The sequence below is a fragment of the Cryptotermes secundus genome, unplaced genomic scaffold (assembly GCF_002891405.2).
Source record: "Cryptotermes secundus unplaced genomic scaffold, Csec_1.0 scaffold447, whole genome shotgun sequence".
Taxonomy (NCBI): Eukaryota; Metazoa; Arthropoda; class Insecta; order Blattodea; family Kalotermitidae; genus Cryptotermes; species Cryptotermes secundus.
The window spans coordinates 457,986-471,219 of record NW_019733325.1 but is presented as its reverse complement, the minus strand read 5'-3'; the positions used below and the strand labels follow the sequence as shown (position 1 = coordinate 471,219).

The 13,234-nt window shown below is 39.3% G+C and overlaps 2 protein-coding genes across 5 annotated transcripts in view; one reads left to right on the top strand and one right to left on the bottom strand.

Annotated features, from left to right (window-relative positions):
* Positions 1-10,855, bottom strand: part of LOC111867976 (KAT8 regulatory NSL complex subunit 2) — a 33,017-nt gene extending 22,162 nt beyond the window's left edge. The window contains exons 1-3 of one of the 3 annotated variants that reach the window (XM_023858243.2): positions 10,721-10,855; positions 5,954-6,186; positions 3,195-3,340 (exon numbers count right to left, since the gene is read on the bottom strand). In XM_023858243.2, the coding sequence (XP_023714011.1) occupies positions 3,195-3,340; positions 5,954-6,174 (367 nt within the window). In that variant the 5' untranslated portion in view covers positions 6,175-6,186; positions 10,721-10,855. Of the gene's footprint in view, positions 1-3,194; positions 3,341-5,953; positions 6,187-10,113; positions 10,253-10,720 lie in introns of those variants that run through there. The other 2 variants (XM_023858242.1, XM_023858244.1) reach the window with 2 other exon arrangements.
* LOC111867975 (cyclin-T) overlaps positions 9,638-13,234 on the top strand; it is a 61,373-nt gene continuing 57,776 nt past the window's right edge. Inside the window, exons 1-2 of one of the 2 annotated variants that reach the window (XM_023858240.2) lie at positions 9,638-9,960; positions 10,429-10,579. In XM_023858240.2, coding sequence (XP_023714008.1) covers positions 10,434-10,579 — 146 coding nt within the window. In that variant the 5' untranslated portion in view covers positions 9,638-9,960; positions 10,429-10,433. Of the gene's footprint in view, positions 9,961-10,400; positions 10,580-13,234 lie in introns of those variants that run through there. The other variant, XM_023858239.2, reaches the window with a different exon arrangement.

Here is a 13,234-nt window from a genome sequence, read left to right as displayed (position 1 = left end):
CAAGTTCAAGCTCCTCTTAAGTTCCTCCTGAATCAGGTTTCAATCTGTTATCGTTGTTCCCAAATATCTGAACAGTGCCACATTTTCAAAACATCTGTTTCCTATCTTTATATCATGATTCTGCCCTGCATTTTGGTGACAAGACAGCAACATATACTTAGTTTTCTCAGTGTTTACTTCCAGACCAACCTCTTCACTTGCGTCAATTAAGCTTTGTGTATTTTTCTTTATGGTATCTACATTATCACCCAGTAGATTCACATCATCGGCATAGGCCAACAGTTGATGTGTCCCATTTAATTACAGTCCCATCTGGTTTCCCTGGACCTTCCTAATGGCATATTCTAAAGCAAAGTTGAAAAGGAATAGCGAAAAAGCATCTCCTTGTTTTAAACCATTCCGGATAGGAAATCTATCAGACAAATGTTTACCTACATCGACTTTACTATACGTTTCGTTTAAACACATTTTAATCAACCTAACTAGTTTCATGGGTATCCCAAACTCTTATCAGAATATTGTACAATACTTCCCTCCTAACTGAATCATAGGCTTTCTTGAAGTCTAGGAATAGCTGATGTACTGTCTCACTGTTCTCCCACTTTTTTCTCCAATATCTGATGAATGCAAAAGATCTGATCTGTAGTTGATCTGTTATGTCGACACCCACACTGATGATCCCCAATAATTTCATCTATGTATGGACTTAACCTTGAGAGAAGAATATTGGATAAAGTTTTGTATAAGTTTATAGCAGTGATATCCACCAATAATTACTACAGTCAGTTTTACCACCCTTCATGTGAACTGGTACAATAATAGATTCCTTCCACTGATCAGTCAATTTTTCCTTATGCCAAATAGAAGGAATTAGCTTATTGATCTTAGAACGAAATATTTCACCTCCTGCTTGAATAAGTTCTGCCGGCATTTCATCACTACCTGGCGATTTATATCTTTTCAATTTTGCAATAGCACTTTCAAACTAAAAAGGGCTGGGATCACGTATTAACAATTCAGCTGCATGTATTTCTATCAGCCTAACATCACTGACCTTCTGTTCATTCAATAACTGAGACAAGTAGTTCTCCACCTATTCAAAATATTGTGGGAATCTCCAAGCAGATCACCATTCTCATCCTTCACTAAGTTACTTCTAGGTTGGTAACCCCTCCTAGTCATTTATTTCTCTATACAGGTCTCTAATATTCTTGTTGTTACTGTTCATTGCAAGCTCATCAATTTTGTCTTTCAGATATTCCCTCTTTTCATTCCTGAAATGCCTGCTGGTTTCACGTCTTATATTGTTCAGATTATCCCCATCTAACTCGCTTGGATTCTGTAACAATTGCAATCTGGCCTGCTTTCTTTGATCTAATAATTCTGAGCATCCTTCATCGAACCATGGCTTATGCTTCTTTGGTTCATAATAACCTAGACTCTCTTTGGCAGACATTTTTATATTCTCTCTAATAGTTTATAGCTTTATTAACATCCACCTTAGTTTCCAAGTTTTCCAAAGCCGTGAACCTATCTTAGATATGAACACAATACTTCTCTTCACCCTCTACCTCATTTAATTTCTTGAGATTGAACCTCTCCATGTTGTATGTTTGCTCACTGCCAGTCCTTCCCTAACCTTTGCCACCATCAGGTAGGGGTCAGTATCACATTCTGCTGCCCTGAATGATTGGACTTCAAGTATACTTGAGTGCCTATCTATCAAAATATGGTCTATCTGATTGTGTATCTTCCAATCAGATGTCCAAGTAAATTTATGGATGTCACAATGTGGCAACATTGTACTTCTGACAGTAAGTTTTTTGATGCGGCAAAGTTTACTACTCTTACTCTATTATCATTACTAATTTCATGCAAACTCTCATTCCCAATTGTTGGTTTGAAAATGTCTTCCCTCCCTACTTTGGCATTGAAATCTCCTAACAAAATTTTCATAGGGTACGTCGGGAATTTATCAAATACATGTTCAGTTCTTCATAGAATCTATCCTTTATGTCATCAATTTTATCTTGTTTGGGTGTGAACATTCATAACAATGATATCACACCAGCGACCTTTTAGTATTATATATGACATCCTATCACCAACGAACTCTGCCCTCTTAACTGCTGATACAATTCTCTTATGTACAAAAAAACCTGTACCTAATTCATAATTTCCATTCCCCCTTCCATAGAAAAATGTATAGTCTCCTGCTGGTGCGATGCCACCTCCATCCCATCTGACCTCCTGTACTCCCTCTAAATCTAACTTATATTTTAAGATTTCCTCTGCCACTGCCCTGAGTGAAACTGCCCTACAGAAACTTCGAACATTCCAAGTGCCAAATCTCATATCCATTTTCTTTAGCTTAGGTCGTTTATCCAAGGAATCCATCCAGGTCCAAAGCTTTGTGTTAATTTTTGTAACATACTTATTTCTTATGGTGAGGAGTTGTTAGCCCCACGCCCAGCCCTCAAGCTGGAGGACCACCTCTTGTTGGCTGTCCACGACTGCTTATTCAATATACTCACAGCTTCCCTTCAAAACTGGAGGGTGTCTCAAATGAGAATTGATTAATGACTTAAAATTTCCTTGTAATTCCATAGAATTCTAGTTTATGCATTAATATTGTATGATTGACACAGTCAAACGCCTTTTGTAAATCACAAAATATGCCGCCTACTATTTTCTTACTGTTCAGGGCTATGAGTATCTTATGAATTAATGTAAAGGTAGTTTTTTCAATAGAAGAGTGAGATCTAAATCCATACTTTTCATCCACCAGAATAGTTGTTGTTTTCAATATGTGTAATTAGTCTATCATACATAAATCTTTCAAATACTTTTGAAAATGTAGTCGATAACGATACTGGTCTGTAATTTGTCATTTCCTGCCTATTACCTTTTTTAAAACGAGGCTTGACTGTGGTATATTTTAATCTATCCGGAAATTCTCCATGGCGTAATGCAGCGTTACAAATATGTGTCAATGGTGAGATTATAAATGGTAAACTTGATTTGATTATTCTACTTGTTATTTCATCATATCCACCAGAATCCTTTGTTTTCAGGGATTTAATAATTTTCTCTATTTCATAAGTATTAGTGTACTTCCATTTCATTCTCATAAATGGTATACTAAAATCATCTCGTAGGTACACATACAAATGTCAAGCATAACTGTACTATACCAGGTGCTGCGGCTGCAGAGTTGTATTCTGTCTTGCTGTAGTGTGAGAGGCTAAGAAGAAGAGACTCAGAACTGGGTGGTGGTACATGTCTGCGTGACGACTTCTGCCTGGCTAGCTGTGCCTTGCGTGCATGCTCTGCACAGAATCTGAAAGGGAAAATGACAATTTTTATTTGTTTTAATCAATTAATGTAATAACTGTTCATTACAGTATTTAAAATATGTTAAAGTGCACTGAATACATTGTAGAAGTTCCTGCCCCTGTTGGCAAGCAACTATGTCCAATATGGAGAAGAATGACGAACACTTTTCCCTAATGCATGAACTGATAAAAGAACTGCCATATTTGGCAGCATTCCCCATCTTCTAGTTTGTGTCTCTGAACTCACGGCATGTTTTAAAACAGACAATGAAGTTTGTTGTGCTAATGCTTGCAAAATGGAACCATGTACAGTAGGTGCCAGAGACCATAAGTCTTCCAAAATCCTACCTTTTATTGCAAAACACAGAGCTTTTATAGATTAAGTATTAACTTGAAATGTGTAAATGCACTCTCCTCTGAATGTTAATGCATAAGACAAACTGCATTTTTTATAATTCTGTCATATGTTCTAATGCCCTACAAAGAGAAAATATTTTTGATCTAAAAAAAGTGAAGGAAAAAAAATAAGACTAGCACTGGCATGACTTTGCACCAAGAGCATAGAATTATTTTCTGCATCCTACATACATCCCTAGGAGAGTATCAGAACTATGAATTATGGACACTGGAAGATGAAAGAGTCATTCCACATTAAGCTAAAGTTGTTTCAACTTCTTTCCACTTGTAATGACTGCAAAGTTACTCATGCATCCACTGTTGTTCTTCATCATAAGGTTACCATTGAGGTATATTTAAAACAACCACAGAAACTGAGCAACAATGACAGTACACAGTAACTATGGCAATGACACCAAACTATGACTTGACGAATAAGGATACAAATTTAGAAGTGCAGATATGCAAAGCAACTATCTGGCACAACTGTTCTATTTCCTCAGTCTATGACAAGAAATAGGTGGCAATGACTAATGTATGTAACTTTTGGGAAATTAATTCGTGACAGGACTTGACATGCATACTTAAATTGAAGAATAGTTCCCCAGGGAGAGAGCATTCAATACATCTTACCTTGGGCACCAGATGTATTTGTGCAGATTTAACACACATCACCATCAGATTTAATATCTGATACTTCAGTGATAAAAATGCCAACCTGCTGATTCCCATGAGAGACTGTTGAAAGTACATCTAAAATCCGAGGCTCTTGTTTCTCAGTTTAAATGTACATACATCCTACATAGTAATGATGACCAAATGAATAAATTACACAATCATGGAGAAATTAAAAATTATCAAAAGAGTTAAGAGCACTGAATCAACAGCTAGTGTATTCTGCAAGTGTGGAATTGCAGAAGGAACAATATGCAGCTGGATGACAAAGGAAATTACATCCATTTGTACACTCTGCAGAAGATGACATAGGGCTAAAAGGAAGATGACTTGACTTTGTGAAAATAATTACATAGGCAATTATCTGTACAATTAGTCCCTACTAAGGTGCAGTAACAAAGTGCCTATAAATAGATTAATTTTGAAAGCTCAAGTGCTTCAATTTAACAAATTACTTGTCCTCCAACAAGACTGGTAATCTCACACTGAAGCCACTCTGCATCAGTAAAAGCTGAAGTTCATGTTTCTAGCATAAAAACAAAAAATTTCTTCCTGTGTTATACAAAAAGTTTCAGTGCTTGGATGGGATGTGATTTCCACTCCCCCCCCCAAAAGTGGTACCTGGTAGAGTTTAAAACCCTGAATTGCAAACTATGGATTAAGGTATCTTCTATTCAGTATCGATTTAGCTCAGGGGAAAATTATGACTACTACTACTACTCTAAACTGCTGGAAAAAGTGTGCTGGTAAACATGTCACAGAAGACAACTTAAATCCATTTCCAAACCAGTACATAAGCCCACACAGTACATTGAGAAGTAATTTAAAAGCAGATGACCTCGCAACATGAACTGAAGTAGATTAAAAAAATCCAGTCATGCCACATCTTACGGAGGAGAGTATCGCAACTGTGAAGAACAGGAAGACAACCAGTGACCCTGAAGCCAGTGATACTGGAAGTAACTAAAAAAAACAACAGTGATGATTCCTGTGAAGTAGCAGTGCCAAAGCTGAGCAAACTGCTCGAAAATATTAACGAAGTGATGACATCGTTACAACAGACTAAATGTGAACACCTTTATTCATTGCATCTGGCCAATATTCTGGGTGGAGGTGGGGAGAACACTCATCATATCTGGATATTTTCATAAGGAGGCACAAATGCAAGTAATTTACAGCTATCCATGAAAGCAGCATTGCTGAAACACAAGTTGCAGTAACAATAATTCCAAAACTACAAATGTCAATATCACTTATCAGGCCAGTAGCTTATAATTCAGGTTGTGACGCTGCCCACAAAACCCCCTATGTCAACAGTCTACTGTACAAGGATACTGTTTACATTTGTCAATACACATTACTCAAACTGCGTGACTCATGTGAGAGGCTGTACTGGAACGGAGAATAAATCAGAGGAATGAACTAAGTAAACAATAAATTGTAGGTGTTATTTAAGTCAGAAATAAATCGATTACCACTGAAAACGAGAATTACCTGGGAAACTGAAATAACACCTTGTTGCCATTTCCTGTTCAAAAAGTACATACCCAGATTCCCGTTTATCTCCCTTTAGGGTAGGCATAACACATCGGCGCCCATTGCCTGAATACACATAGCCACAGAGTCGGTAGGGGGCAGTCTTGTCTTCCAAGATGTGTCTGATGCAGTAGTCATATCCCTCCACACACTGTCCACTGCACTCATGTGCCAAGTAGTTGCATGAAGGTATGTTCATAAGGGCACTACTGTGTTTCACTGAATTAAACATGTTCCCTACTGCCTGCAAGAGAAAGTTATCAACTCTGCACAATTCAAAATAATTATCAGCATTTCAAGAAGCTGTCTAATTACAGAAACAAATTCAATACAGGAAATAAATTAAGAATTTCCATTCACTTCTCTACATAGGTACGGAACCTTTATTTAACATTTAAAGTTGGGATGTATGTCCCACCAGATATAATGAATCTTCCTATGTATTTACATGCTACCATCAATTCCCAACTACTGTACAGTGACAGTTTATCTTTGATTTGTGGGAGCCACCCACAATAGATCAAGCACTAGCCAATCAGGACGGGCCGCGGCAGCTCCAAAGCCCATTGGTTTGTGCGCTGCCCAGCAGCAGTGTATGTCTGACACACCAATCATCAATCACAGTCTAGGAACCATCCGTGACTACACAACAGCTCGGCAAACAAGTTTCCATGGAGACAGATTCTGCGTAAACAGCCCACAGCTAGGTATGTGACAAAAGCGGACATCTACTGTTAGGCAAGGGACATGTTTTCCATGAGGTCCGACCTGGGGTTATATAAGAGGAAGATATAGTGATAAAGATACAATGGCGGTGATCAAGCTTATAACCGTTCAAATGACTAAGTTGTATCATAAGATAAGTAAGTTAGGCATGATCTGCTCTGTAAAGCCACTACTGACAGAGGGCTTCTGCGTAATGCAAAAGGAAGAATTTTCAATAACATGTTACTTGTGTGAAATATACACCTGACGAAAGGCCAAGTGTATCCATAAGAGACAGAACCATCTTCTCATCAGAGAGGATGTTACATAAGGACTATTACTACAAGAGTTCAGTTGAAAAAAAATCTCTGGTCGTGGGCCTCAAGGGGCCTGAAGCCAAGATGAACTGATTGGCGGTAAACCGCCAGTCGTAAAGTAACTTTGACTCTGACTTTGTCTTTAAAGATACACTGCCCCCTGAGGGTCATCTTACATTGAATGGATGGAATACCTGTCTGTCAATCATGTAAAATATCTCAGTGTAATCTTTGATAAGGGGATTATGTGCAGGCTGCGCACAGAAATGATTGAAGGCAAGACCTTCAGAACATTTATTAGAATCTACTTCCTATTCAGAAGTGGGTGCTTTAAGTGCCAACATTAAACTAACCCTCCATAAAGCACTGATTAGATCAGTAATGACTTACCCTTTTCACGCCTGGGAATTAGCAGCAGACACCTATATCTTATTATTGCAGTGCATGCAAAACATGGTTCTGTGCACCACTGGAAATTTCCCAAGGTGCACACCAGTCCATGATTTGCATACAGCTTTCAACCTTCCTTCCAAGGAGAGGCCAGACACAAACAAATATAAGAAGCTTAAACATGGTGGTGGTCAAGCTTATGACTGTTCAAGTGACTAAGCTGCCATTGTAACATAAGATGCGTAAGATAGGCATGATCTGCTCTGTAAAGCCTGTATTGACAGAGGATTTGTGTGTAGTGCAAAAGGAAGAATTTTCAACAACATGCTGTATGTGTACACTTAACAAAAGGCCAAGCATACTCATATGAGACAAACCCATCTTCTCATCAGAAAGGATGTTACCTATGGACTGTTAACTGCTAGAGTTCAACCACAGAAATATAATCTTTGGTCGTGGGTCTCAAGGGGCTTGACACCACGGATGAACTGAGTGGTGGTAAAATACCAGTTGTAAAGTAACTTTGACTCTGACTTCGTTTTGAAAGATACACCGAGAAGACAGTACAGAAATGGAGAAATTTCCACTGTCCGAAGTGCTACTAAACAAAGGCACAACAGACTGGAATATTGGGAGTGTGGTTTAGTTGTTGTAAGAAGCTTGTTCATAAGTCCATTAGAGTAACAGTAAATATCTGTATAGAAGTTTAATATGTGGTCGTCTCTTCAAGCATCGACAATCCCATACTGGTGACCCCAACGGAGCATGGACAGTGGTCAAATGCAAGACCTACTACAGCAGTATATGTCTGGTGATCTAGGTCATTCCAGCTCCCCCACGACTCCAAGTGTTCCAGCCCATCCATGATCTGTCACACCCAGGCACCAAAATAATGGCGAAGCTGGTCGCAGAGTGTTTTGTGTGGCCAGGTGTACAGAAGGACTGCCACACCTGGGCATGGCCTTGCCACTCCTGCCAGTGCTTGCAAAGTCACTCCATTAGGTGACTTCACACTGCCAGCAGCCAATTTTCTTCATATCCACATGGACCTCATGGGACCCCTTCAGACATCAGTGGGCTGCACATACTACCTCATGGCAACTGACTGTTTCACTTGCTGGCCAGAAGTCATCACCATCCTGGACATCACAGCTGTGGCACATGCTCTACTGATTGGCCGGATATCCTGCTTCAGTTGTCCGCAGACCATCAGCACTGGCCAGAAACATTAATTTGAATCTTAACTCTTCCTCTCCCTGGCCCAGCTGTATGGCATTGAGCTCTCATGGACAACAACCCACAGCTAATAGACTTATGAAATGCTTCCAGTGTGCACTGAGGGTAGCCATCATGTGCCACACAGACTAACACAGGACAGAGGCGCTTCCCCTGGTTCTCCTTGGAATCTGCATGACATTCAAACAGGACCTGCAGGCATCAGTATCTGAATTTGCATATGGCGAGCTACTAAGAATCCCCAGCAAGCTACTGTTTCTAGCAACCGACCCAGAGAATCCAGCACACATGCTGAAAGAGACTGGCCGTGAGACCACCACCTTCACCTCTGTGGTCAATGCAATCCTGACACAGCCTGTCACATGAACTACATGTTCCGAACCCTCTGAATGCCACGTGTATTTCCTTGTTAGCTTCAACAGCTGAGCAACTATCTCTGTGGGGGAGGGGAGTCATCCACACTGAATCAAGCACTAGCCAATCAGCGCAGACCACGGTAGGTCTAATGCCCACTGGGTCATGCACTTCCTAGCGACAATGCATCTGTCACGTTAGTCGTTAATCACAGTCTTTGAACCATCCGTTGCTAAGCAACGGCTATGCAAACACGTTTCCTGGAGAGACAGATTCTGGGTCATTCTGGTTAAAGAGAACGTTGCTAGGTAAAACCTATTACAATTCGTGACAATGGACATCTATTGTTAGGTATAAGAAGTGTTTTCTGTGGAAACCGACCCAAGGTTATATAAGAGGTAGATACAGCGAGAAAGATACACGGAGAAGACAGTAAAGAAGCGGAAGTATTTCCATTGTCTGAAGTGCTACTAAGCACTGAGGAAGGCACAACAGACTGGAACACTGTCAGTGCGTTTTAGTTGTTAGAAGCTCGTCGTATGTCCATTACAGCAACAATAATATTTGTATAAACGTCTGATATGTGATTGTTCCTTCAAGCATCGACAATCCCACGGACGGACTGCCGCTAATTTACGCCTGACACACTCTACAATCAAATCGTAAGAGCAATAAAAGCAACTAACCTATTTAAATTTAAAAGGCACTCAACACGTATGTACATGCTCTCTACATTATTTAACAATTCAGAGCATTAAATTCACCTAGTGATCCTAACGGAGAGTAATCCGTGCCCTCCATTCAGTTGCCTATCTATATTTAGTAATCCGTGATAGTACTACTTTCAGTTATTTGTGCAAGGTCACACATTGTATTAACAGACGGCACAAGAAACATTCAGAGCGTCTATTACCACCGACTGTCTACAGAAACCAGAACCAACACATACGAAAATATAATTACTAAAATTAGTTCTTAATATTGGTAACGGAGGGTCAATGACATTTATTGAAACAGTAAGTCAAAGCCCCGCCATTTTGTATGCGCAAATTTCTATATACTGCATATAAACCTGTGGTCGTTTCTCCATCCATACACAGAATTATAGTTCACAACAAATTCTCGTATGTGGACATGCGCTAAATACAAATACCAGGTATTCTGTTTACCTTTAAAACAGGAAAACTGTGCAATTTTCTTTACTCACCACCATGAATGCACCACACAAAACCGACCCAAAATATGGCGTTCTCTGTCCATTTGAGCAAATGCATGAGCACTTAAATTCATAATGTGTCCATTGACAGATATTATTTTGTGTCTTATTATCAATCGAAAATAAATATTATGTATTAAAAAGAACAAGCTTGGTTCATCTCTGATCACATAATTTGTACTACCTAAAAATTCCTAACCCACCAACCAATCACATCCGCTATTTACTACTTCCTTCTTGAAAGTAGTGTGTACGTCCTTCGTTCTAGAATAAATGGCGGCGGACGAAAAGTGGTACTTTACAAAAGAACAACTTGCAAGTACTCCGAGCAGAAAATGTGGGTTCGAGGTCGATAAGGAATTATCATATCGGCAGCAAGCTGCAAATTTTATACAAGACATGGGACAGAGATTACAAGTGTATCCTTTGCTCAGAAAAAATGTGATGCTAGTGAACACCGAGTGCGAACTGTTTCTGAAAATATATCGAGTGTTCTTGTGAAAAGTGTTTTTAAATGGATAATGCTCACAAATGTTCATAATACTATATAATAGTCTTACCTGTTAGATCGTTTAGAATGGTTGAAACTGGTGGATTCTTCTACTTTCCCATCGTACGGAAGTTACACTTCTTAGAAAATGAGTCATACATGGCATGTTGTTTCATATATTTCTCGCCACGCCATATTGATCATGTGATTTTAGCAGTAGTAAACATGACGGAACAACGTAAACAATTCTCGCAATAGTTTGAAATTCCTTGTTCGGGTGGTAAACAGTGCTCCTAGTTAAAAGAACAATCAACTGTGAGGCACACATGGAGCAACATTCAATTCGATATCATGTTCCATTACATTCATGTAGGTTTGCAATGTAGGTTTCCCTAACCTCCACTGTTACTTGCATATAAAGTGCTTGAAAGTTGGCATATTTATCAGTATAATTGTATAACAATAGGATATTTTATGAATTCTGGATAAGGGATGTTGTGCCATTTGGACATATCTTGAAATAAATTTGTTGTTTATATGGTTTGTACATAAATCTAGAAATTGAAATCAGCAGCAAACATCTAGAACAAAAGAACTCCTGGTTTATGCTCATAATGTAACATAAACACTATAAAGAAAAACAAAGAAGCCCTAATTGATGCTAGTAAAGAGGTTGGTCTAGAACTAAAAACTGGGAACCCTTATGTATAGGTTGAAGTCTCGTCACTAGAATGCAGGACAAAATCATAACAAATAGACAGGTAATAGATCTTTGAAAATGTTGCAAAGTTAAAGTACTTGGGAACGACAGTAACAAGTCAAAATTTGATTCCCAAGGAAATAAAGAGCAGATTAAATCTGGGTAATGCTTGCTGCCATTCAGTCCAGAGCCTTTTGCCTTATTGTCTGCTGTCTCAAAATGCAAAAGTTAAATTATACAAAACAGTTTTTCCTCTAGTTTTGTATGGGTGTGAAATTTGATGTTTGACATAGATGAAATACATAGACTGGGGGTGTTTGTGAACTGGGAGCTGAGTAATATTTGGACTGAAGAGAGATGAAATGATAGGAGGTTGGAGAAAGTTCTGTTTGCCAGATGTAATTAGAATGGTCAAATTAAGGAGAACAAGAGGTGGGGCATACAGGATTTTGGTGGGAAAACCAGAAGGAAAGATACCATGATGAAAACCTAGTGATAGGTCTGAGGATAATTTTAAAGTGTGAGAGAAATCGAATGGGGTATTATGTACTGTATAAATCTGGCTTAGGATAGGGAGCAGTAGAGGGCTCTTGTGAACATGGTACTGCACCTTCAGGTTTTATAAAATGTTGAGAAATTCTTGAATAGCTGAATGACTTGTGAGTTCTCAAAAAGGACTCAACTCCTTGGTGCTAGTTAGGATCTCCACATAGTGTCTCTTGGACTGAGAAATACATAAATATGAACAAATTTATGTTTCTTATTGGATAGCCTTTCTTGGAGTAAAAAATACATGCAAATATTCTAAAAGTGTAAAAAAGTAGAATGTAATGCATGTTTAGTATCCAGCTTTGGTTTAACATGGACACTGACCAGTTATATTCACAAAAATATGTTTGCAGCATTTAATCTTCTCCGTATATTATTACGCAATTAACACCTTGTATAGGCATGTATGAGATCTCCCAGTACTGTGCTGCTGTGGATGAACTTTCATAGGTTTCACAGTTTAGTACCAACCTTCACTAGTCCATAACATATTGTCACGTGTTGGGTATATGTTACACGACAAATAACTTCACGCTGTTCAGGAACTAGGGAACTTATTGCACATTCGCCCTTACATTTACACAATTTACAGTTTCACAACTACTGCTATCTGCAGTATCACACTCACTTCTGCTTCCATTCAGTCTGGTGAATGCTGGACTGCAACTGACTGGTTACTCCCGCTCACTGACGAATACTCCTGTTATGTAGCTTCCGCACTGACAACACGGAAAACAGTTATGTGATAACTTTCAGTGTTGTGTGACATCGTGTTTACTGTTTGCTTAACAACAGTCGCTGCACAGGCTCCCCTGTTGCGTGACGCCATGTTTACAAAGGTGTTGCTGGGCAACGCTGTGTAGTAACCAGCGTGTTTCGGCTCGGCACAGACAAACACCGCTTTCCTTACTGTTGCGTAACCTCATTTCGATTGTTGTGTAACTTGGCAACCGACCGTTTATCAAGGGTCTGTCTTTGTGGTATATCGTTCTACCTTCCGTTGCCCAGCAACGGTTAGACATCTCACACTGCTCACTTCTTAAGGCTGTTCATCCCGAATAGCCTAACAGTGCATCACCAGTCCTTTCCTTCTAAGGCTATGCTTGCAACGTGTTTTTTTTCTGGCTCATTGTTTCCTTTCTTCCCGTGGTCCGTTCTTCGACCACTACATCTGCTCCCTTTTTAAGACCAGCTTGTCTCGAGCAGTTTCCTGTTAAGAAGAAAGCAGTCTTCTGGGATTTGGCACTGTGTATATGTGGTGTTAACCGACGTTTCGGAGGAACGTATCGCCTCCATCTTCAGGGTAGAAGAAAAAATATAAGAAATCTGCACGTT